Here is a 26605-nt window from a genome sequence, read left to right as displayed (position 1 = left end):
TCACCAACGATTAAAAATAATAAAAAATAACACCCATCTTTGACATACCATTAATCCAGATGATCAGCGTGAATCAGTTGATTCTGACACAGAGAAAAGCAGCTTTCCATCAGCTTTGCATCGATATGCAACGTATTGCTAACATACAGAGTTGCATAACGGTGCAAAAGCTGCTTTTCACTGCCTCAGAATCTGCGGAAATAACTGTAACTGCGTAAAAGGTTGAAGAGGGTAGTTGTAAGAATGCAAACATTGGAGCTAAAGCTCTGGAGTTAAAGAATCTAAAATCAAATACATGTTTATGCATGAACGAAAAAATGTTTTGGTTTAAACCGGTAAGTAAAATCTCATTCAACTCGTTTATAAAACAGAGGCAGCTCAATTACAGCTGATGAATGGAAAAAGTAAATGTGGGGTACAATTTTTTTTTTTTCCGCCAGAGGATTTATCAAATTTTCTCAGCTCAACACTAAAGCTCCCCGTTTCCTCTACAGAAATCCATACCAACAAATGCAAGAAAACTGCAGATGAAGTCTTTAATTTTCTAATACCCCGTTGAGTGTGTTCTCCAGACTCTGCAGGAATTCTGCATCAACTAATGTCTGCCCTGTACGATAAAGAGCCCTTTTGTCGATTCAAAAATGACTGCAAATTAGGTGAACTACATGAAAAACAGAAAATCGACAGATGCCTATATTTTCAAGGCAGTTACAGTGTAAACCCAAAGCCACTGTGAAAAGTTAACAGTACCTAATTCCAGCCAAATAACTCCTAATCACTCACCTGTTACAACTTTACCACAAGTATCTGATGATTTTTTTCCGCGACTAAGCTTCCAGCAAGTAACTAAGACGAGGTCACAAAGTCAAAGGTTAAAACCACACCGGCTCCAACTGAGAGATTTGGTTTCTTAAGGTGTGCACATGTGTGTGTGTGTGTGTGTATGAGTACACCTTGTTTGGCCACTTCACCTCTATGAAAGTCCTTTTCCTGCTGTTGACCAAAAGCTAATATCCTGTGTGGTTTGCCATGCTTGTTAACAGATGTCGACCTGCATTTTTATCCTTTTTCATATCCCAAACCGCTTTCCTTGCTGTTCAATTTGGTTTCCATTCACATTAGGTCTTTAAGTCCTATTTCCGTCCAATCTCTTTTTGCGCAGTTTTAACCTGAAGTCTTGCATATTTCTAGTATTTTGGGGCAATTTGGTGTGTTTTTTGTGCATATTTTCATTAGTTTATTCTTTCTTTGCCTCATCGATTTAACCCCTTTATCCACTTTCTCCATCATCCAGACCAGCACCCTTTAATGGTCACTTGAGGACAGTCTGGTTCTAGACTGAAAGCAGATTACCATTCACCTCTTAAACCAGGAGGATGAAGAGAAAGAGAACAAGAGTAGGGCCACTTTTGAAGAGTTATTAGTTTTAGCCCCTAAAGACAGAAAAGGATACTTTCTCAATTTAAAAGGATTACCTTTCTGCTGTCAGAGCTGATCAATGAGGAGGAAAAGAAAGAAATCTGCCCAACGGGTTTAGTTTTGCTGACAGAAATCTGTTCATTTTGGTTTAAGATTGTGTTTTGATCACTTGTTCAGTGCCTGCAGGTGTTTAAAAACATTTTCAATAAAATACAATGCAAAACATACACATCATTCATTTCAGAGCCCTTTTTAGGTAGAAGGTTTAGCTCATTCTTCATAAATACACATATTTAAAAAGCGTCATTATTGAAAAAAGTTTTCCGCTTTGCCTGTACAGCACATTTTAATATGAAGCAGCTCCATGAGTCATATATCACCATAAGGAGAATGTATCCCATAATCGTTAACTCTGCCAAACAATGATGCACATTTATCTCACTTTGTAAATATCTACTGTGGTTTTGTTTAATTGAGTTTGGGTTTGAATGTTGCGATAAAATATGGAGCTGATCCTTAATGCTGCACGTATTCTAGCAAAGAGATGAAGGAAGATCTCAGTAAAGAAAAGTGTTGACAGCAGAAATTCTCAGGACTTTCACTCATCTACTGCCAGGGGTTCTGAAGCTCACCAAGCACCTTTGATCATGTGTCTGAAACTTTTCACATGGTGACCAAGGAGGAAACTGTGTAGACCAATGAGGCGACATCACATTACTTGTCCAGTTGTACCGTATATGTATTTTTGATTGGTGGATTTGAATGATCATGAGACTGTCTGTACACTATTGTTAATGCCGATTTAAAAATGTGAAAAGTGTTTAAATCACTTTTTAAACATAACTTTAAAGCCAGACAGATCATTTTCAATAGAAACATTTTCATGACCCTAACTAGTCCTTTGTAATAATTGCATTTCTACACTATATTTGCAAGTATTGTCATATTTAGCCAAATGGCGAGTAAGGTGAGTCAGAGGTTCCAATCACAGGGGTACAGTTTTCCCTGTCAATTGTTTCTTTCATCTAAGATCCATCTCCAAACTGAGGTCTAGTCTTCTTAAATCTGACCTAGAGTTGGTCATCAATGCTTTTATCTCCTCTCGTTGAGATTCTTGCAACTATCTTTTTAATCTGCCTTAGCAAACATGCTGTCACCCATCTCCAGCTTGTCCAGAACGCAGCAGCTAGGCTTTAAACCGGAACCGGGAATAGAAGGGCACATATCACACCAGTCTTATTCTGACTACATTGGCTACTGCTTAAATTCAGAATTGCTTTTAAAATCTTAGTTTTAACTATTAATGTCCTAAAAAGAAAAAAAACTATGTTTCTAATCTACTGACCCCCAACACCTCCAATCAAACTCTACAGTCCTCGGACCCAAACCTCCTAAAAGTCCAGAGAACCAAGTTTAAAACTTGGTTCCCTGCTGTTAACCCTCCGTAGTCCTGAATCCGGTTTTCTTTTAAAAGCTTCTTAAGACATTTTTATTCAGACGGGCTTTTGGCTTTCTTTTGCTTGTGAATGCCTTTATAGTTTTATTGCATTTTACATGTAATGTTTTATTATTTTATTAAATGTGTATTCACTTTTAATTTTGCCTTTACCAGTGAAAAGCACTATTTGAATTAATTTCTTCTTCAATATCGCAGTTCACCTTATGGAGTTTTGCTGATTCAATTATTTTTGTTTAGGGCAATTTAGCATGCTTTTTTTCCAGCGCACTATGTCCAGTGTCCTGATTGGCTGTAGATCACTGTCAATCAATCACCTCTGTGCTATATGTTTTCTGTAAAGAACGTGTTCATTTTGTTAATTGTAATTGCAAGCAGATCTTTGGTTTTGTTCTATAAAACCAGACTTATTTTTCTGCATAGGTCTGAACTTTAAGAGTTTTAACAAGATAGAAAAAAAGCGTGTAGTGAGAGGTTTTACAGCCTTAAAACATCTACAATCCACTTTGCAGATTTCACCTACTGCGGGGTAGTTTTAGAACACAACTCCCGCGATTTTTCAAGGCAACAACAGTTGCATCTAGTTGACAAATTTCCATCTTGTTAAATAGTCCACAGTTGGCTGTCAGTTGTATTATAACAAAGAGGAGGAGTTTGGGGATGACAAAAGAGGAGAGAACTGATCCGGCAAGCCAACTTTGGCCACCGTACACCTCCTTTGACAATGACAGTAAAACATTCTCCTAAACACTTCTAAACAAGTGGAAAGTCTTCCAAGAAGATCTTACTTACTGGACATACTAGTTTATGAATGGGATAATTTCATTAAGTGTAAAGACAGATGAACAAGCACTTTTAAGGATTCAGTGTAGAAATAGAAGTACACCTGTAAAACAGAGCTACAGTATGTGTGGAAATCAACCATCAAGAAAGCATGAGTTGGTGTGGAAACCAAACTGATTCACTGGTGAAGGGGGAGATTGTTTGGGGTCCCTCCAGTAGTCAGATAAAGGAAGAAATAGGACCTGTAAACCAGTTGTATGCATAGGATCATAGCTGGAAAAAAGTGCTGTGGAAAAATGACTAACTATGCAAAAGGATGAATCCAAAAATAGGAAGTGTGATGGTTAAAACATTATAAAGGGAGGTGATACAACGAGATTCAGATGGAAGTAAAAAGACGAATACTACTACAGAGGTAGGTTTCTTGGTGGTAAATGATGAGACTCATGATTACAGGGCCTCCAGGAAAGCGTCCTGCTTTTCTTTAACCCCTGTTTTTTTCTTTTTCTTTCTTTAGTTCCTTCACCCTTCCCCACCTCCTCTTATCCTCTCACTGTTGTTTTCATCTGTGCCCCTCTTAGCTGACCCCCCTTTTGTCCTCCTAAATCCTTCCTGCCTCAGTCCTAACCGGCCACACACACTGGTATGAATCTATCATTTAAATTACCATGAGAATAGTATTACTTTATAGTGGAGATGAAAATCAGGAGCAGCAGATCAGACAGTCAGTGATTCTTGCTGTTTTTTCGATGTAGTATGAGACGCTAAAACAAAATAAGCAAAAAGTGTGAAAGAAGCTGAAATGGGACATAAACATTTGAAAAAATACAGAAATATTTGGTAAGATACAATTTTTCAATGCAAAACCAACAGCTTCATGTGTTGAACATTGTACACACCTGCAGCAGTTTTGACAAACCTTAGACTTTAACACAACTTTACCGAGATTGACTATGAAGGTGTGTCCCAACTAAAACCTTCATCTCCTTCCATAAGGGTCTTACAGCAAAGCCAATCCCTGGATGACTCTTTCCACATGCACTGTCACATCAGCTCTGTGACCACATTTTGACTCAAACCTTCTACCTGTTGGTTCCAAACCCAATACAGTGAAGTATGCACCAAAGTCATAGGGGAAAGGTCAAATATACCACATAAATGAGGCATTTGAAGGTTGAAAAAGACAATGAAAGAAAGCAATAAAATGTCAATGAAAAAATGGTCAATGGATTTATTTTGGAAATTCCTCGTCATGTCATGAATTCTGACATATTGTAGGTTTAGACGCCCGGAGTGGATTGGCAAACCATCTAGGGGGTTCCCCAATTGATGATATAGGCTTCAGCATCCCTGTGACCCTGAAAGGGAGTAACCCTTGTGCTATCTTAGGCACTTTAACGTTGGGAGTTGGGTCATCTAGACCCACTAGACGGTTCTCTGAACTTTTTTTCTTCAATGATTGTGATCTTCACTGGTGTCCATGGATTACATGAAATTTTTCCACCTTTATTCACCTTTGTCATGGTAGGGAGAACATGTCGATGTAAGGGTGGGGTCATCTCAGAAAGCACAAGGGTTTGGGGGATGGATGGATGGATGGATGGATGGATGGATGGATGGATGGATGGATGGATGGATGGATGGATGGATGGATGGATGGATGGATATGTTTACTCTAATTTGAAAATTTGGAAGCTGAAATCAGATTTTCTGGAGCCTGGGTTTTAGTCCTAGAGTCGAGTTTTGTCAGCATTTTTCGGCAAAAATATGAACAAGGTTCATATATTTTGCTATTTAAACATTTAAATACTTGGTAACGTATATTTTCTGTAATGATTACAATTCCAAATATAATTTTTGCATAATGTTCTAAATTGCTTTACTTGTATATAAATGATCCTGTCTACAATATACACCTCCTTGTTTCCCTTCTTCATCCTCTTGTGAACTAAATGCTTCATTGTTCATGGTTAGTGTGTTTTCATGCTCCTGCTGAATGAAAAATCTATTTTGTACATACATTAGTCAGCCTTACTAACATGCAAACACACCATTGCACACACACTCCTGTGAAGTCAGATATTATGTTACCCCAGAGGTCCAAGTTGATTTTCATTCTTGATTTTTGCATAAAGCAGCACAGGCCACAGGCAGACATGGCTTCTGAAATTAATCTGAACTAGTTTTATACGTGCGTGTGCATGTGTGTGTTTGTGTGCGTGAGGTTCGCACGCTCACACACTCTTGCTATAGTTGGGATAGCCGAAGCAAATGTCTCTGATTCGGTTTGCTCAGCAGGGAGTCTGTTGTCTCAGTAAATTTTCCCATCACCAAAATACAACGGAAAAATGCTGCTAAATGCTTTTATTTTTTTTTTAAGAAGAATATGGAAATGGTCTCTGTGCTGGAAAGCAAAACATGCGTAAAGTAATTGCTATCTGAACTATTTCCATGACAAAATTTTACATCAAAGTTGTTCACTTAAGTCTTAAGGTAACATCAAGTGAACACACCAGAGCTCAGTCAAAGAATGCTCTTTCTTTGTTGTGGGGGAACAAGGAACCATATAATTTTGCCTAAAATAGTGAAAACAATCAAACAAAACATAGTATAAGTTCTTCTAACTTTTGAAAGGGTACGGAATAAAAACCAGTCCTGATTAATTACCAAACAAAGTTCAAGCTTACCTGTTCACACACTCCCACCACCAACCATACCTGCACAGTGACCGCATTTTTCTGGAACAGAGATGATCAGATCAGACACTGGGTGCATCAGCTAAACTCTGCTTTTCCTAAAATGATCAAACACCTGAAAAAACTACGAAAATTAATGAAAAACCAAGAAAATACCTTTCTAGACAGATAACACAGAGACAAAGCAACATTTTTTTTATGAATAATTCATTTATCGCATCAATACTAAAATATTAACTGGTTATAGTCTGATTTATATTTTGTATTGAAGCATGAATAGGATAACTTGTATGAGCACAATTACAAAACAGACACAACAGAGCCAAGGTTGAGTTTGACTGTGTTTCAGTTAGATCAGTTGAAAACTAAGGTGTAAATACTCATTTGCAAATTTGTGGTCAGCTTTCATGCAATTAATACAAAACAAACTATACAAACCATAACAAAAATTCAAGAGAAACTAAATTAGTTTGTTATGGTCTACAAGAGGAAATTCTTTAATTATTTTCAGTACATTTCTGATCAGAGCATAAAAGATGCATGCTGTTCTGCTTCACTTATTTCTCGTAAGACCCGGGCTAATAGTTGAGCTCACCCTCTAAACACGTAGTCACAGTGCTACAGTTGAGAAGAATTAACTACTCTGGTGATATGACCCAAAATGTTCATGCTTGTGGACGCCAGGTCCTAAGAGGTTAATGTAAAGTAAACAGAAGAGTTTGATCAAGAAGAGTTTAACCACGTATAGATCCTATGTTTCATCAGCAACAAAATTGTTCTTCAGTCTTCAAAATTCATGGACTCCAACCAGACATTTATACGTTTAAAAATCATCATTGTACAACAATTATATCACATGTCAAGTCATTTTTTTTTTCATAGGAAACAATTTCCCACCGGTTATGAATCTTTATGTTTATTCAAATAGGAGCCAGTTTAGCTCGTGCTGGTTTACGGCGCCTTCCGTCCGTGAAACCCGGGTTCGAATCCGGGCTGCTCCCTGTTCCCTTCTCTACCTCTGCCAGTTCCAAGCCCGGTTTGAGAAGGTTGCGTCAGGAAGGGCAATTGCCAAATTTACCATGCGACTCGTTCGCTGTGGCGACCCCTGATGGGAGAAGCCGAAAGTGGAAGAAAAGAAGATGTTTATTCAAATAGGACTTTACCTGAACTATATAAGTAAATACTGACAACACAGACCTCTTCTAGACTCAGTCTCTTGTTTAATCAGCTGTAGTGAAAACCTGAATGTGAAAGTCTGTGTGTCATTTACAGGAGCAGGGCAGCCCCTGGTTGTTCATCTTAATGACATTAGATTTTTCCGCTCTCTCTTGTGGCCTTTGTGGTTTTGGAAAAAGGTCCTGTCATGTTCACAGCAGCTGGACTGGTATGACCCAAAGTCCTGAGTATAAATAATTCAAAGCTGGTACGTGCATTTTCTACTTCATAGAGTAATTGCTTTTAAGCTCTATAGTAGCATTTATATATATACTAAACCCTGCAGAAGGGCCAGGAGCTCTCAAAGTGTTTATTTGTGTATGAAGGCAGCAGGAGAGTCTCACGGTTCTTTTATGAGCTTGGTGAACTCTGCAGGGTTTGGAATTTACACAAAAACAGAGGAGCTATTCACAGTCGTCCTTCCACCGCTGTCCTACAAACAATGATTAGACTTTGTGTTTTCTTTAAACATATTTGAATAAAAATATTTGATAAAAGTACAGAACACTGTAGACTGCTGTTCCGACTCACAATCAGATGGCATTTTTAAGTGAGATTCACCCTTTTATTCCACTTTGGAAAATGGAATCTTGTTTTCGAATAACTTTTTTGATCCAGTTTACTGTTGTATTTTTAGACAAATCCGTCTCAATTTTAACTGATGTGCTTCTTGTAAGCTGAACAGCAGAGAACAATAAGTGTTCCTTATTACATTGAGTAGCTCGGAACAGGATCACACTAAAAAACCTTCAAAATAAAATGTTCGTCTCCTTTATATGCTGTTGTCAAAACACAAATAAGTGTGGCCTCATTTAATGATTTGGACTAATTTTGATTACAATGATCTGGAATATTTGAAACAAAATTGGTTATAAGAAACAGAATTTCTTGGTTCAATGCTTTTTGTCTGTTGTGCAGCCTTTCAACACAACTCCAATTGTGAACTGGCATTTTATATATAAACTGAATTAAAATGAATAGGAATATGCAATGGAACATGAATAAACCAAAATTTATGCTGAAATTTAGTTTAAATGAATAGAATTTCAGATTCCTCACATTCCAAGTTGATCTCTATTGTTCAACTCTTTAAAAAATTCATCTGGGGCAAAAAAGGAGTCTTAGAAATGGAGACACATGACTTGAAGGAGACCGATTGACCTTGAGACCATATCCATAACGCAAGTCCCAGCGGGAGTTCCAGAAAGTAGGATAACCAAAGCTCTGTCCCTAAACTGTTTCACGTTTTCTGATTTATTACCCCACCATTCATCTTTTTTTAGATAAAAAGCAAAAGCAAAAGAGAAAAAAATTGCGATGAAAGTTTCTTTAACAAAGCATGAAAGAGGGAAGCAAGGAGATGAAGAGGAATGACAAATGAATGTTGGGAATGAAGAAGGGAAACCAGAGAAGGTGGGAAAACTAAGAAATGGGAACAATAGGAAAGGAAGAACTAATCAAAAAGGTTTGTGCGGATATGATAAAGTTATTTAATAAGATTCCCTGTGACAAAGAATACTTGAATATGATATCCTCCCTTTATCTTGACTCTTTTTACCATATATGAAGTTAAAGTTCTGTAAACTGTTTTGCTTTTCCATTCAAATCAAGAAAATCACTGGTAAAGGTGTCTTAAAGGTGCAGGGACAAGACAAAAGAAAGTAAGGAAGCCCCACAAAGAGAGCAGATGAGGGTGGGGGGGGGGGGGGTATGAGGAGAAATGAGGACAGCGCTCGGGGAATAACTGCAGTTTCAGGGGTGATAAATGTTGTTTTGACACGTGTGTATCCACAGGCCCATGGTCACAGTTTAACAGCAGGAATGAAGAAAAGTCAGGGTCAAGTCAAATATGATTCCCTCAGCTCTGCAGCTCACAGGTGAAGCAAAGCATGAGATGAGCACAGTTCAGCTTTTCAGGTTTGATCAGGGGATGTGTCACATTCAGTAAATGAATAGCAGCGGATAAGAAAATCCACAACAGGAGCACACACATCAAAGTCTGACTGATGAAAGGTCAGTCACTTTAACTTATTGCTGCTAACAATCTGAGTCATAGAAGTTAAGGTTTTCTTATATATAAATTCCTCTGGTTTTTGGTTTAACTTTGGCAGAATAAAGACTCATACAGTAAAATTAGCATGGCTCTTGAAGTCTCACTCCGATCATTTTTGAGCCATTTTTAAAAGCGGCCTTTTAATTATGATTATGTTGTTTTTAGCCAAAAATGCAAAACAAAATGCTTTCTTTTCTAAGATATTGGCCAAATTTGCTTCACTACCCTTCTGGCTTCTCCCTGTTGCTCCAATTGTAGGGGCATTTAAAGAATTAGTGGTATCCGAAAGTGTTTTGTTTTTTTTTAAGGAGGAGCCGTAGCGACTAAGGGCCCCTCGCTGGTCGGATGATCTGCATCATACTGTGGCGTGGCGCAGAAACTCTTTTCTTTACATGGGTGTGCTCCGAAGCACAGATTACATTTAAATGAGTACTTTGATTTGATTCAAATCAAATCAAAAAATATTGAGTTTTTGTTCTTGCATGAATTTTTAAAATGATAAAACTGATGTATTTTCCGTAGTCGTAAATGACCGGCGACTGTTGATGATGTCATCGAGCGGTAGCAATGTCTGACTTAAAATAAACTTTTTTTCCATATCTCTTCGCTTGGAGGGAGCTTAATTTTATCTGAATTTGGCCATCATCATCCAAATAATGTGACAAGAACATGCTAAAAACACCAAAAATACCTTTTTCACCAGAGTGGGTCTTTTATTATCTTAGTCCAAAAGATATTATCAATCAAACACATTATTTTTTTTCCCGTGTTTAAAATAGGAACATAAAAGGTCAACTAAAACTGAATGCTTAACTAAAGTAAAGTAAAATTAAGCTGAAGAACCATGGCAACTCGAGGTAAATTAGACATGACAGCTTCAGTTGAAGATCTGTATCTGCCTGCATTTTAAATGCGCCCACGATCTGCTGCTACTGCTCCTTTGGCCACGCAGACACAAAACCACATTTTTTACCAAATCTGGAACCAATTACTTCTTACCTGCAGGCAGCAGGCGACCCCCGTCGAACACACTGTGTTTACATACGGTTAATCAACACTACTCTGTGCAAGTGTATGTGTTATGCATGTGTTAGTAAAGTTATATTACTCACGATGCGAGGACAGACATCTGTTTACATGATCACTTTGCTTCCACTGAGGGGCAGACAAGCCTTTACTCTGGAGTGGCTATAAATCACTTTAGTCTAAAGACTTGTTTCAAAGTAGTTGTCTGTTTAAAAGAAAGCTCTTTTGTTTTTTAAATGCAGGGATGTAGTAAAGTCTTTATACATGCTGCACTACATGTAATTAAGTTTATATAAAAACAGGATATCCTGTCCTGCAGGAGATGAGCCCGTCCCAGTCTGATACTCACTTAAAGTTATGATCCGGGTCATAAATTAAGTTGACTCCAGTTAGCACAGAACAGTGGGATGTCCAATTTTAAAAGCTTTTAAGGTATTACACTTTTTCATATGAATCCCACTTACAGTTTCTGAAGTCAAACTCAAATTTATGCTTATCTTGGATGGAATGGCTTGAAGCCAACAGAAACAAGTCTTCATTTTATTATCAGTGTCATGCAATTTTATATAATTTACTGTCTGCTGGAAAGATGACATTGATGTATAAGTATTCACTGAAAATAAGTTGTAGTACTTTTTTTTGTTAAGGCACTCTATGGTCAAAACACATTTTTTCTATTCAAATTCAAACTACTTTATTCATCCCGAGAGACAATTCTTTTTAAAGTTCCAAGACAGTTTGAGAAAGTTTACATCAAGCAGACGCATAAAAAATAAACAATACTATACAGTACTATAATTCCTCGACACAAGGAGACGCCCAATAATCAAACTAAATCTTAAAAAACAAAAAATATGTATATATTTCCTTTATTTCTGTGTAAAATTGGGACAAACAACATTTATAAATGTTATTCTAAAGGCACTGAAGTATACTGTGTGTTTGTTTAGAAGCACAGTGAACTTTTCGTCCTGTGATATTTCCATTATCTGCACCAAAAAATAACATTTTATTTAACTTTTGCTAATGACAGATAAGCCTTTTAATTTAAGATGCGCCCTTATCCATTTAAATGTGGGGTTGCTGGAGTGAGTCCAAATGCTCATAATCGCAAAAGTGACCCTTTTATAATAACAATTTTATTTATAGGTGTTTATGAAAAGGCCTTAAATCTACATATGCTGGGATCTCAGAAAGTGACTGTCTGTAAAAGCAATAAAACTCTTAGCAATGAGTTTTTTTAAACAAAATGTTTTATTTGTGTTTACTAAAATAGCTGTAAAGATAAACCGTTACTATGACCTACTTGCCATTTTGTTTATGTGTAGATCCAGCCTTCAAAAGATCTACACGGCAAACTTGCAAACTCACGGCGTTTGGAAATAAACCTTCAAGTGTTTCTGTGGATTTCAATCATGAACACTCGTGTCCCTAAATGCTTTATTTTATTTTATCTTCACCACTCCAAGGCTGCTACAGTTTCATTGTGTCACCATGTACAATGACAAAGGATTCTAAGTCTGCAAGCAGCTGTATGTATCCAGACGCCTACATGTTGTCTCTCTCTATCAGCCTACTAAAACCTGCAAAGAAGAGCACTGAAAAAGCAGAGGGAACCGAGAACTATAGATATAGATTAATAAAATAATTCCTTTCTTTATCATACTTTTGTATGGTATGTGGATGATTGTTGTAAAAGCCTGTCTGCAGTATTTGTACTGTGGAAGTCTGCTTTAGTTTTTTCTATTAAAATGCTTTCTTCCTACAGGTTTATAAAATGCAGAAGATGTATATTCACCCACTAAACCTGATGTAGTGGTGCCCATAGGCACCCATAGGTGGCAGTTATTGAATTGTTTCTCAGCTGAGAATAAGTACATTCACCTTAAGCTTTATTTTAGTGACATCTAGTGGCTAAAAACATCGGAAAAGGGTTTTACAAATGTAAAATAATTAAAACAGTATGAATACACTTTATTCACATTTTTACTATAGGAAAAGGTTTAATTAAATAACTACTTTTTTGATTGTTCTCTTTAATAATAAAATTGAGATAAAGTAATCTGTAAACTCTTGTCACTAAATCCATCCATTTTCTGAACCTGTCGATATCAAGGACAACAATGAATGATGGAGCCTAAACCCAGCTACTGTTGGGCAAAATTAAGATACAACCTGCAAGTCTACTGAAAGCCACGCAAACACACACACAAAGGTCAATTTGGAGTCACCACTTAATGTTGGAGGAAGCCGGCATGCCCAGAGATAATCCATACAATGCATGGACAAGGAAAACACGTGAACTCCACACAGTAAGGTCGCAGCCAGGGTTGAGCCAGGCCCTTCTCACTGTACGGTGAGAGTGCTTACCGCAACACCACTATGCAGCCCTCTTGTCACAGCATGATTGGCCTGAAGTCTTATAATAATAATAACTGGATTGATACTTCATGCTACATGCCAACCCCTATTTGGAAGAAGTCACAAGCCTGTCCATGGTGAACCTCATCTTAGCACCAAAGAAGCTGGGATAGGCTCCGGCAGCCCCCACGTCTCTGCTCAGAAACAAGCAGGAATAGAAAAAGGATGGATGGATGGATGGATGGATGGATGGATGGATGGATGGATGGATGGATGGATGGATGGATGGATGGATGGATGGATGGATGGATGGATGGATGGATGAAGATGATTAAGATGGTGTCTACATGCTGAAGCTGACTTCTGTAAAGATCCACTACGATGAAAATTGTGTTTTTGCTGTTTTTAACATGTTCTTGTGGCATTTTCCTGACCATGGAAGACATATATAAAAAAATAAAGCTTAAAATTAAATTTCTGAGTATTTTTCGCCAAAACATTGAAAAAAGATTGTAGACGTGACATACAACCTACAACAACAAGCCACTAGCTCCCCGCTCCAATCTATTCACTCCACTTCACTAGAGCCATGTAAGTCTTCATTTTCCTTATCTGAGCTGACATTTTACTCAGAACTTTACAGCTGCATAGCTCCAATATTACTCTGCATTTTTGTTGCACCGGAAATGTTAGGTTGGGGTTATGAGGGGCTGTAAATTGGGGGGACAGCATGTAAATAGATGGATGGTGGGAAGTAGGGCAGGCTTGCTCCGTGACAACAGTCCCGCCTACAATGTAAAGCCAAACCTCTACCACTCTGCAGAAACTATGTCCTAGAAAACTACACCGTTTTTATTTTTATTTTGCTGTATAGTCATAAGTAAAACACAACTAAATAAGTTTTTCAATGGTTTTATCTAAATGTATTAATGACAACATAATATCAGCCAGATCAGCACCAGAAGACGACACATTCCATTTTCTCCCAGAAGACAGCCATACGTGTCAGTTTGTCAACTACACATCCACTCCATTGTGAGAAAATCTGAGAGTAAATGGATTCCAGTTCCAAAGCAGAGCCTCAGGCATAAACAACATGCACAGACATGTCATTGTCTGACCCTGCTGGGAGCATTTCAGAATTGAAATCATAGTTTTCTCCAAGTGTAACTTCACACAGCTAATTACAGAGTGAACAATTGACGAATTAAAGCAGAAAACAAAGAATAGGATTTTTTTACAGAAGATTTTCCTTACATTTAAGTTTGCAACAAAATGCAGAACCAGTTTAAAGTCTGTCAGACAATAAATGCTTAGAAGAAAAACACAAAATAAACATTGTAAACATAAATAAAACAGAACAAACACATTTCTTTGTTTTGGAATTGGTCTGTTCCGAATTTTCTAGGAAGTGGGTTACTATGCTTCCATACAGTAAAGCCATGTACAATTCTGTATACTGTCTTTGATATGAAAAAAAAGAAGACAAATATTTGGAAAACCAACTCTTTTAGTAGAAGAATTTAACCTGTGACCTCTAAAGGAAACACTTTGCAATCAGAAGTAAAGACACTGATACGCCTATAGGTTCTGCAGTAAGCACACACATGGTAATGAACACATAGTTCTGGTTGCCAGGATGATTCATGAGAGTTTGCTTGTAAATTTCCTCTAAAGACCAGACTTTTGACCCCAACTACTTAAGTTTTCACCTAAAGCAATCACATCTGTACAGTAGTCAAAAGTTTTTCTCCTTGTTTTACTTCAAACTGTCTCACACATTCATCTTCACCTCCTACTCACCTTTTCTCTGTCTAAATCAAAACACTAAAATGTGTAAATGCCAGTTTTATTATTACAGGTGTTTTGAAATGAATTTAAACCTTTTTTTCCTTGAGAAAATTCATCTCAGTGTTTTGTTCTCCCTGTGTGCAACACTTTGGGACTACTTGGCTGGTGGTGGAAGGTGCTTTTTAAATACATAAATGATGATTTAGAAGAAAAAAACTTTAACTTTTTTATTTCTATACTACTGCAGTCTCATCATCTATGTTTATATCTGTCATTACATGATCTGTTGGAGTATTTTGTGCTTTTAGATGTAAGTTTAAGCTGCTAAAGTGAAACTACAGGAAAATAAGTGTCCAAATAAGAAAACAGTAATGAAAACACAGAACACCTTACTAGTCTTTTTTTTTTCTTGTTTGTATTTCCTTCTTTGCCTTTTAGCACTTTAGTTCCTTCCCTGAGTGTGATCTGTGACTCCAGCAGGATCTGGTTTCATTACTGAAATATAAACATACTTAGCATCCAGATGCAGAAAGAAAATGGCTTTACTCTACAGGGACAAAACCCTTCTGTGTTTAAAAGCAGAGCAATCACTTTCCACCCCTATAACTGGAACTGCAGCTAACTCCTCTTGGGTTTCTTTTGTTATAATCATTCCACAGCTCCTCCTGTAGATGAATCAGATGAGTGGAGATATCGGGTGTGAACATCCATATTCATCGTGTAAAGTGATGAGTGTAGGATTGTCTGTCCAATTTTGTCAAGTGTGAAAAATGTCTGCCTGCGCTACTTAATACTAATAGAATAATTTTTTACAGCCCTCAGCAGAAGGGTATACGCACGTGCTGTGTCTGTGTTTGCTTGTGTGTTCATGAGTATGTGTGTGTGAATTTGTGTGCGTCTCTGGATACAGTATATTAATTAGTCAAAATGAGTTAGTACAGAAGGTTTCACCCATAGGAACACTGTTTCTATGCTCAGTTAAATGCTGTGAAAGTAAAACAAGAAAGTATGGAAATTAACTGGTAAACTAAACAAGACAGAAGATGTGTCGGGTTATTTCAGCAAACTTGGGATGCAGATAATGCTGCCTTTGAACATTTTTTTATTTTTTTGGACATATGAAACAATAAAAAAAAATCATCTTTCAACATTTAAGATTTTTCAACAGCAAAATGGCACTAAAAGTAAAATGATCTGATGAAGCATTTCCTGCAAACCGGGTTGCTGCAGCCTCCTGGTCAGAGCCAGTTTCAGTGCAAGTAATGCTTGCTGTCCTGCCAGAGCAAACTGAAACTGAAGCCAAATCACAAAAAACTCAACAGACTCCAAATCAACAGACTATAATGACCCCTAAAAAATTGTTTGAGTTCTTCAGTCCAGTGTTTGATCATGTTTGAGTGAATAAGTGTCTTAATCTAAGCACAAGGTGCTAATGGAATAGATAGATATGAGGCTATGAGCACAGCTTCACCACATTGAAGTCTTTAACACTTCAATTAGTTCAGAAGTAAGGATGGGCCTATATTTTTTTTCCGGCCGATACGATAACTGATGTTTCCCCTGCAGCTGCGACCGATAGCTGATATTTGCTGATATGTGTCTTCAGTAACACAAAGTTTAGATTTCCATTTTATTTCTTTATTAGAAATGCACAACTTTTTTTCTACTGCACAATCACATTGTACTTGACCTTTTTGACATACAGCAAAGGGTCTCATGGGAACCAGTATCACTTTAAAACTTTCATATAAATTTATCTGTAAGCCTTTAGACCATTTATTGAATATTGGACATAACTGTAAACCATAAGCTTCCCATTGCCAGAGATCTATCAGGAACAACATGTATCCCTGTCAAAAATGACATTTACCTGACAGCAGTCAAATTACTGAAAATAACTGTAAACATAAGCTTCCCAATCTATTAGGAGTGTTTCTGAAAACAGAATAATACTGGTGGATTTCTTTTATATCTGACCGATAAACTCAAATTATGCAAATATCTGCTGATACATGGCACCAATTTATCGCCCCATGTCAAAATCATTAATATTTATTTTTATCATCATGGGGTTGTTGTGAGGATTCTGCGGTTAGGTTGGTTTTTCAGTGGTGTTTTAGGTCATGTTCTGTCCTCTGTCAGTCAGGTTCCAGGTTATTGTTAATCATCCACAGCTGTCGTCATTTCTGGTATTTGTCCTCAGTGAGTAAAAGTGTGTAGTTTTCAGGTCTACATTATCAGGTCATCTACCTTTTGTTTCTCCAGGGTTTTTGTCCCATTTAAGTTTATTTTTTAAATGTTTATGTTTCTGGCACTAAGCCCAGTGGTCTGCATTTTGGTTCTTACACCTCCAGTTCCTGACAGTTGTATTCAGTGTGACCTGCTGGGCTTCACAGCTACATTTTCTTTTGCATCTGTTTCTCTACACACAGATTCAAGGAGCCTTACCGTCACGTCTTTTCAGTTCTCCATGAGGCAGCAGTTTCTCTCGCTGTCCCCGGCTTGCATTGGAGCACGTTTTAATGTGAGGCAAAAAGGGCAAGTGCTCAAGCACCCCTGGGGCCCTATCTGTACATGAGTCTGTCCTGCCTAACTCTAAAAACATCTCTGCAACTTCAAACTTCCCAAAACTAAAACCACAGCTCGTCAATGTACTGTGTCTTAAGTTTAGTCAAAATCTACAAAGACAAAATTTTGCTCCTTCTGACTTTCAATGTTCTTCTCCAGAATCATCCTTTTCTCTTTAAAAAAAAAATTGTAAAATTTATAAAAGGCCCCAGTCTTTCACTTTGTTACAGCAATGACATACATTGAAATCCAGCAATACATGTTCAGATTTTGTCTCTACCAACACAGAAACCAGGAGATCACTTTTCCACCTGGTTTTTAAATCTACGCGGCGGCTGCGCAGACCATAGGAAGCGACAGTTCAAACCCGGAAGTTACGTCAGGTGTAAACACAGCAGTGGAGGTTGCGGTGGAAAAATGGTGTACGTGTCGAACGGTAAGTCGTTACCACCGTCTATTACTGTGTTTTCTTAACTTTTTGAGCACTAAACACAATCTTGGCCTTTTAGTAGATATATAAGAAATTCCCGAATAACATAAAACACGACTCAGAACACGGTAATGATATAAACAATAGGGCTAGATTTGGAGCTAATTAGCTTAGCATAACTGACTGCGCAGCCTACTTGAAATAGGTCTTAAATTCACGTAGCAGTGAATGTATGGATGTACATGTTTTTCTGCAACCTGACAGTAAAATGCCTAACCTAACAATGTATTTTGATAAACTGCTTTTCTTGCATTATTCCCTCAAGCCCTGGCGTAGTTGCATATAAGTATTGGACTGTGCCTGAATGCTTAGCTGTTGGATGTGAACACACTGACTGAATACATATGTCAGAACACCTGCAGTCTCACGCCCATCACTTTGTATGTATATATATTTTTTTCCTCAGGTCAGGTCCTGGACAGCAGGGCTCAGTCGCCATGGCGACTTTCCTTACTGGTGGATCTTTTCTGGGACGCACTGGAATTTTTCAGGCTCTTGTAAGTCCTATCACAAGACACCATTCTTGCTATTTGTTATGTGTCTTCTTAAGGACTAAACAATTAATGGTGAACAGTATCAAGAACTTTGATCAAAGCACACCAACCATAAAAGTAGTCTACATTGATTGTACTCTTACAGCTTCAAAACCATGTTTCATCCTGACTTGACAAAGGACGGAAACTCAGCTTCATCACGCTTCAGTGACGGCAGAGGGTAGGTTGAAACTTAAGCTGTTTTATTCATTTGAAAACATTTTCTTGATTTAATCAAAAGTATTTTAAGATCATTTACACATTTACTACGAAGTATTTGATCATTTTTGACTACATAAAGAGGTGCAATTGTTTTTACTTTTTCCTTTAAACAACCAAACACCCTTGGGAACATATTGAGCTGAGAAGTTAGAAATGAAACCACATACCGGTTCACTTTTTCCACTGAAGCATGACAAGCAAGCCCACTCTGTTGAAAACTGTTCTCGGTGTTTAACCGACAACATTTCAGTCCAATTCAGATTGAAATGGCAATTCTGAGTATTCCTTTATTCAAATCGATATAAATCTGGAGCTGAAGAAAAAAATAGTATCTGTGACAGAAAATACGCTGGGTGAGCCACAAGCTCCCTGCTCTGCTCTATTCTGATGCAATGTGGCGTAGATGACTAGATCCATGTGGGTCTTTGTTTTCTGGCTCACAACTTTAAGGCTGGATAGCTCCAATATTGCTCGCTATTTTTGTTAATTGTTAATGTTAGGTTGGGGGTGTGAGGGACTGTAAGCTAACGGAAGAGCATGTAAACAAGTAGCTCAGTTATGAGTAAGGGTTAGGGCGGTGGGAAAGCTCTGTACCAGTGGTCCCACCCACTCCTCGGAGGCAAATTTCTAATGAACTAATGCCGCTCTGCAGAATCTATGTCCTAGAACATGTTTGGCTAAAACAGCATCATCATAATTAAGACGATTGGGAACACTTTAAAATGGATCATAAGTGGATTGGTTTCTAGAATCCTCTGCTTTTGTCGTTTGCCTTTCAGTCCTCCAGGACCACCCGGTGGCAGGAGACGGATAGGAAGAATAAACCATGGTGCAGGACCCAATGCTCCACCAATGGGAGGAGGAGGATGAGGAAGGTGAGAGCTCGTTTCACAATTCAAAAAATACATCATACAACTAACACATTCTTCTTCTATAGTCTATCCTACCAAAGGCAACACTTCTTGCATCACCACATATGTGATCAGCTGAAAGTAAATGCAAATGAATAGAAACCTCAATATTTGCATTTCCTTCTACTTGTTTGTTTTGTCATTCATTTGCAGCAGATCCCACAGTTCCGACCCATGACTTGCTTTAACTTAATAACATATTGATTATTTACACAGAGTAGAAAGTCTCACATCAGATGTGGGACTTTCTACTGTGTGTTTTCTGTATCTGCATGTTTTTCAGGTTAGAATTTACTGGAACTTGTAGTTACTTTTAAAACATCCTTTTAAGGTACTTCAAGCATTATTCTAAAATGATTTTATTCTGACTTTCTTATAGGTAAACGCCTACACGTGTAGTGTAGGCGCGGGGCCTAACTCAGCAGCTGTGACAACGCCCTGCTTGCTGTCCTGGAGCCCCTCTTCATTCGCTGCTACTGCCTCAAGCAGTTTCCTGACGCCTCTCTGGGAATTCCTTCATTTAGGGACCAGAATGGCTGATAAAGCAGCAGCCTCCTGACCTTTTTTTTGGACTTTTGTTCTGTGACATCGGTTTCTCACAAATGTACTACATGCGTTTTGCTTATACATTCTTGAAATTATTTAGTTTCTTTACTTGGTTTCATGTTTCAATAAAAATGTAGTGGTGAGCGGCTGATTGGTATGATCAAAGTGAGCTTGGTTCCATTTGCCATCGATAATCTCACTAAACACTTAATGGTTGATAAATGGATAACCAGCAAAAATTTCAGAGTATCCCTTAACACCTCACACTTAAACTGCTGTATTAAATGAATATTATCTTCAAATAAAACATAAATTTACAATACATTACAAACATGTAATTTATTACTGGGTACACATGTTAACACAGGGTGAGATCACAAACATTCACATAATATAAACAACTAGGTTAGCTCTCCTGTTTGATGCAAAACTAGAATTAATAGTTGTATCTTTGTCCACAAGACTGGGTTTACTTGTCAGTACGACTTTTCCATGGACATTTTTTTACCAGACAAATGCGGCTCTTTCTCTGAGCATTCGAACGCCAAAGCGCTGCCACTCCGTCTGATGGATCCACATTTCCTGTGTGGTGTCCAGACAGGCCAGCACTGCTCCCCCCTTCCACATGATCAGCCGGGGGTCCATATCCTGCAGAACACGTGTGCCATAAGAAATTAAAGGGAGTTAGAGGATCTGTCAACTTAGAATATGATGTAAAGCTTTAATGTTGCCTTTCAGGTGTGTAAATACCAAGTTGCAAATTTAAAAGTTGTGTCACATTTACAATGAGATTATTTTTAAAAGCAAACCGGTTGATGGGAAAACAAATCCTAGAAACAGAAAGTGATTTACAACCAAACTAAATTAAAGAACGTGTTTAGAAGTGATTAAGTCAAAGTACTGACCTGCTAGCATTTATACATGTAGAAAAACCTAGTTTTGAAAAGACCAGAGTTTAAACTTCTAAAACACAACCACCGATGTGCACGACAGGTAAGAAATCAAACTGTTGACAGCAGTAAATGCTTCACAAGAGGATCACTCCATCTGTAGTTTACCATAATGTAATTCTTCATTTAAAACATCTTTTCAGTTCATTTTTACCTTCTTAGAAGATCAGATCATTTATTTCCAAAAATAAAATAAAAAAGGTTTACCAACTCTTATGGTTCTCGATTTCATCTGTAAGTTGTAGCTCAGATCCAAGTTTTTCTGAAGTATTTGCAGCAGTTACCTTTGGTCGTGTTATGACTTCCACGTTATCGACCAGCCTTCTGAAGGACGGGGGCATCTTGTTGATGATCCGATGAAGCAGGAATTCCTGAGCACCTTGAAACATGAGGCCCCCTCCCACGATCAGGATGGAACTGTACATCTTACGCTTGGTTTCATCTGATGCTGTCACAAAAAAAACACAGCAGTGAGACATCTCCACACTTCCTGTAGTATTTCACTGGGTTGATATATTTGATGCTTTAAAAATTCCATTTTTATTTTTGAGTTTATGTTGAAAGTTCATTCTGTACTCCACAGTTTAACTTCCTTACCACAGCAATCAATGCTATGCAGGATTGCCTTGTCCAGCCCCAGTGCTTTGCTCTCAAACTGGCTCATAATAGTCTTTCTGGAGAGATGTCCTGACAGCGGCTCCTCTGCTTCTCCTGCACCCATCAGACTCTCTCCCTGGGTGGGCCCCAGCTCCATTTCCGCTTGCATTACTCCTCCGCTCCCCACACCTCCTCCACAGCCCCGAGGAAGTTCTGACGTCTCCCCAAATCCACATTGACTGCTCATTTCACCCTCCAAGCCAACAGGTCTGGCACCTGCCCTCCGGTCTGCAGCAGACTTGGAAGACTTTTGGAGAAAACAGTAGAGTGAGGAAATAAACAACTCATACTTCAAAAGCAAAATTTTTCCTTTTTTCAGGCTTTTACTTGATCCTGTTTGCTTTGTGTGGAAAGCAGATAATGTTCATCATGGGGATCCTCTGGGTCGCCCTGGTAACGGTGCTGAAGCAGTGTCATCTTTTGTCCAACAATGCCAAATGTGGTTGGATAAAAAAGGCCCATGGGTGCCTAAAATGAGATTTGAAAACAACCCATTAGAGCTTCGCCAATAATGACTTTATATTTCAGCACAGATTTTTTTTAACAACGTCTATTCAAGTACGAACAGATACCTGTAACTTTTCATCTCCAAGTCGAATCTGGTACAAAAGAGCAGGAGCCTCAGGGAAGCGTGTCTGAAATTCATGATCTTGTAATCCTGATATGTCCTGTTAAAATTAGAAAAAAGAGCTTTGAAATTAGCTAATTAAATCCTGGATCTTGTAGGTACATTTAAGATAATTTAATTGTAACTTTAATAAAATAAAATATTCTAAATGATTATTTTTGTCAACACACTTGATTTAGATGACAGAAAATCTCCTTTAGATGCTGTAAGAGCTGGCAGTCCAGTCTTTTTGAAAGCTGACAGTCTCTGTAGGGAAACCCTGCCCTCTGCAGGAGCCAAAAGAAAGTGCGGGTCACATCTGAGCCACCGTACGCCAAACACAACCTGTGGAGTCAGACCAGCAATGAGCATGAACTAAGCTAAAAAGATAAAAACTATAAATGGGTTTTGTTATTTATTTAGTAAAAACCTGGAGTTCCGATGAGACACTCCATCCTCAACACAGCAAACACTGGTCTTCTGATCACCTACATCTACTACACAAGCACTGCTCAGCCCACTGCCAAATGTGGCACACACCGACTCCTGGTGCACAATGATTGCTGTACAAACAAGCAGAAAGCATTGAATCATGTTAACAGCATAGATTTCTTTTATCTGCAACCACAAATAACTACACAATACCTGAGAAGCCCATATTAAGCAGCAACATGTTGACAACTTCTTTGACGTGCTGTCTGTTGTAGATGTTAGGAACCAGCAGGATGCATCTGTAATACTGGCAGCCAAAAACACATTATGTTGCTTTAACAAAGAAAATGATAATTAAACGGAAATAATGCTGTTTGATCCCATTTCTACAGTTCAATCAGATAAAAGCTTTAAAAAAATCTGAAATCTTAACTCAACAAAAGGATTGGAAGAAAGCACAAAAACTAGAAAGAAAAGTCAGTTATCCAACCTTCAAATCTTTCAGAGGGATTTCCAGGTGCTTCTGAAGGACGTGACTCCAGATTGCCTCCAGATCAGCCAGGACTGCGGTCATTGATCCTCCAGGCCCAGAGTGAATGTTAAACTGCCCTCTGACTATAGGCCAGTGGATATTATAGCAGTCAGATGGATTTACATAAAGAGCCTGCAAAAAGAACAGAGGAAGGTGAAGAAAACCTAAACTCTGAGGAGCGTAAGGAGTCTCAGACACGGGCACCCACCTCCTCTCCCACCAGATAAGGTGGGTGGTGCCCCGTGTTGGTCCACTTCCCCCTGGAGCTGCTGTCTAAAACTGCTGGACGGATCTGACAGTTATATGCTCGGGCCTAAAACACACAGAAGTAAGGACAATAAATAAGAAGTTTAACAAAAACAGTTTTTTTTTCACGTTTGTTTAGATGTTGAGGTTTCAGATTACTGAATCGCAGCGAAGATAATAGTAGCCACAAAATTCTGTTTTTAGATGAAAATGTTGTTTTCATTAAAAAAGGAAAGAACTCTAAAGCATCCAAAAGCTAATAGGTGGTTGGGCAGAGCCTATGCTACTACAATAGCAATTGCCAGTTATTGCAGATTACTGTAACAGACAATGAGTCTTTTCAAAACTGTGGAACAATTCTGACCATCTCCTCTTTGCAGGATTGCTGTCGCCAAGCCAGATTGTAGAGCTCTGAAGTAAGAACCCCCTTTCATGTCATGCCTCAGCATCGTCATCAGATGTGGGTCACTCAAAGTTTGCATTTACTTCTTCTTAAACCATTAAGGGAGCCTGTTGATGTGCTCAATGTTTTGCTGCAGAACCTCTGAGAGATCACAAACAAATGGAGAACATTCCTTCAGGACTTCATCTATAAACCAAAGCATTCCTGTTTCCTTTTACCAAAATAGGTCTCTTAGTTTTTGAAGCACCCAAACAGCTGCAACCTATTATACTGCCACCACCATGTTTGAGAGTAGGTATGATGCTTTATTTCCTGAAATGCAAGTGACTTTTACATCAAATGTAATGGAACATGGACCTTCCAAGTAGTTTTTGTCTGCTTAGTTTACAGAATATTTTCCCCAAAGTCTTGGGGATTTGAATGTTTTCTGGAAAAATTTAAATGATCTTTGAGTGATGCTCTTTAAACTCTGGCATGCCAGGTATTTTTGGCTCGTCTCTTTTTTTATGAACTATGGCTCCAAATTAAACGAGATGAGACGTCAGGTTTCATTGTGTGGCCTCTTTCTGACCTTCTAGCAGAGATGTTTCTGTGTTCTTGCTGTACTTTTTGATTGGATGCCCACTTTTGGCAAGATTCTCCACCGTTTCATAATGCAGTCATTTTAGTCATGCCATCTGGCTTTGGTGTAATCAGCTTTCTAATATGTGACAAAACAGATGTCATTTATATTTTACCAGATGGGGAAATTATTTTGTTTAAGTATAACAGCCACAGATCCCACATCAGAGGTCAGATAACTATTATAAGGTCAGAAAAGATTAAATGTACAGTGATCACTTTATTTTGAAATGCCCATTTATCTCACAAATTAGTACAAGTTAAGATGCTGAATGCTGAAATAGATGTATTAATGCATGTGTTTATGATTTTTTTTCTTCATATGCAAACCTGTTCAGCAGACACCGGAGTCCTTCGCACACCGTTTGACATTTTCTTTGACCAAATGGCCTGGTCGACCATTTTCAGCCCATTCTGCCTCTGCTCATTACTCTCTGGTTTCTGCTGGACACAATGGTAAAGTAAATAAATTATATAATAAAATAATAAAAAATATTTTAACGATTGTGCAGAGGTACTTACATTTAAACCGTCTCTTATCAGCCATGGATCTTCATGTCTGGGCTGCCCACTTTGCTTATGTCTCCGTGCAATTACATGTGGTACAGTGACTGGAAGAGTGTCCGTCGCTCGGCCAATCCGGACACTTCTTGAACCAGGGTTGATCACGATAACAAAGTTGGTTTGAATTTGCTGGGAAACAAAAAGCAAGCATTCCATTTTCATGTAAATAAACACAAATAATGTTGCACTCAAAGGCAATTAGGTTAAATTGATTATTAAATAATGGTTTAAAAAAATCATGCAATTCTCCTTTTATGAACGGATCAACTTAATGTGTGTTGAGAATGACACAAATATTCAGGAAGGAGTGAGCAAATATTTAAAAATCAGAATCAAACTAAAATTTTAAAAGCAAATGTGTATGTTTTCATTAAGGCCAGGCTGTGCTCAGAATAAACGGCTTCATTCAGAAATCTTGGGAATTCTAAAAACCCTTAACCATTATAAAAACTTTAACTTTTAACAATTTAAAAAGAAAATGCTTGTGTTTTCATGGAAACATATGACGACTTAAATTCAGACCAGCATTGCAGGAAACAATAATTTGTGGTTGTGGAAAAGTCACAAAGCATAAGTTTCTTATTATGTAAAACCTGGAAGTATTTTGAGGGGGGGGCAAAATGTTCCTATTTTTTATGTTTGTAACAATTATGAAATTATAAATCACACCAAGTCAAAAGTATAAAGCACAAAAGTAACCATCATGATGTGATTTCAAAACAACGAACAGCTGAATACGCTGTGCTTTGAAATCAACCCCCCATAAATAATTAAATGATTCTGGTTTCGGAACGCAGTGGACGTGAGTCTTACCTCGTGGGTGGCTTCAGGGATGACTGCAGGAGTGATGGGTCGTTTCACTCCGCGTTGCTGCTCCTTTTCCTTGTCTCGTTCCTTTTCTTTTTCCTTCCCGCCACATTCTAGCTCTTTCTCTGCCTGAGTCATTTTTATTTTAGCAGTTTTGACTAAACATTCAAATACACCGACTTCTTTATGTCCAAGTGTGCAAAAATGAAGAAACAAACACGCTTCAAAAAGGGGTACGGAGATCACATATTCTACTTCCGTGTTTGGTCACGTGGTACAAGACAGTTGTTTTTTATTGGTTGGGAAAAGTGCCTGTGAACCAATTAAAAAATAATGTAATAGAACGGTCTTGTCACGTCAAAGATTGTTAGTATTAATTTTTCGAAAACAAATAAACAAGTAAGTAAATAAATAAATAACAACAGCAGAAGTTTAAAAATCTTTTCTTTTCGGCCGTGATTCTTCGAGGCAAAGAACATTGATTAGCGTTTCATTATCCAACATTTAAATTAATAACACTTTCCTTCACTATTTAAGAAGTATGACTGTTCCCCTATAGTTTTTCTGATATCAGCTATTTCCACAAAGGTGGTTAAGGGATCATTCTCGTTGATTTTTTGTAAAAAAGAAAAAAGGGTCTTTCCTCCTTTTAGAAAGGTCTCACTGGATCACATGTACAAAAAAAGGCAACAAAAAGCATTCTAAAAGTAAAACTC

The 26605-nt window shown here is 38.0% G+C and overlaps 2 protein-coding genes across 4 annotated transcripts; one reads left to right on the top strand and one right to left on the bottom strand.

Moving 5' to 3' along the window:
- The first annotated feature begins 17656 nt into the window (after window positions 1–17656).
- On the top strand, window positions 17657–20221 carry selenok (selenoprotein K). 2 transcript variants are annotated; one of them, XM_004070329.5, is made up of 5 exons: window positions 17657–17804; window positions 18265–18355; window positions 18498–18572; window positions 19393–19488; window positions 19904–20221. In XM_004070329.5, the coding sequence occupies exons 1-5, from the start codon at window positions 17786–17788 to the stop codon at window positions 19905–19907; spliced, it is 285 nt and encodes a 94-aa protein (XP_004070377.3). In that variant the 5' UTR covers window positions 17657–17785; the 3' UTR covers window positions 19908–20221. The 2 variants fall into 2 exon arrangements, with proteins under 2 accessions (XP_004070377.3, XP_020560158.1); XM_020704499.3 differs by lacking the exon at window positions 19904–20221 and having other exon boundaries at window positions 19393–19492.
- A 162-nt stretch (window positions 20222–20383) lies between these two features.
- Window positions 20384–26167, bottom strand: actr8 (actin related protein 8). Of its 2 annotated transcripts, none has more exons than XM_011476849.4 (13): window positions 25896–26167; window positions 25041–25211; window positions 24849–24962; window positions 23457–23561; window positions 23207–23380; window positions 22930–23023; window positions 22715–22847; window positions 22476–22629; window positions 22250–22345; window positions 22005–22145; window positions 21618–21924; window positions 21305–21468; window positions 20384–20718 (listed from the first exon to the last, which is right to left on the bottom strand). In XM_011476849.4, exons 1-13 carry the CDS (start codon window positions 26025–26027, stop codon window positions 20575–20577), a joined length of 1929 nt encoding a protein of 642 aa, XP_011475151.1. In that variant the 5' UTR covers window positions 26028–26167; the 3' UTR covers window positions 20384–20574. The 2 variants fall into 2 exon arrangements, with proteins under 2 accessions (XP_011475151.1, XP_004070378.1); XM_004070330.5 differs by having other exon boundaries at window positions 24849–24959.
- Between the last annotated feature and the right edge of the window lie 438 nt (window positions 26168–26605).

Source organism: Oryzias latipes, chromosome 7 (assembly GCF_053564925.1).
Source record: "Oryzias latipes strain Hd-rR chromosome 7, Olatipes_Hd-rR_3.1".
Taxonomy (NCBI): Eukaryota; Metazoa; Chordata; class Actinopteri; order Beloniformes; family Adrianichthyidae; genus Oryzias; species Oryzias latipes.
This window is presented reverse-complemented; position numbering and strand designations above follow the sequence as displayed.

Excerpts from the sequence above, each read along its gene's own strand:
- actr8 (XM_011476849.4), bottom strand. The coding sequence starts at position 26,027 with ATGACTCAGGCAGAGAAAGAGCTAGAATGTGGCGGGAAGGAAAAAGAA. Across the intron at positions 25,212-25,895 it reads TCCCTGAAGCCACCCACGAG|CAAATTCAAACCAACTTTGT; the intron begins GTAAGACTCACG and ends TTTGTTTCCCAG. Across the intron at positions 23,381-23,456 it reads CTTATCTGGTGGGAGAGGAG|GCTCTTTATGTAAATCCATC; the intron begins GTGGGTGCCCGT and ends TTCTTTTTGCAG.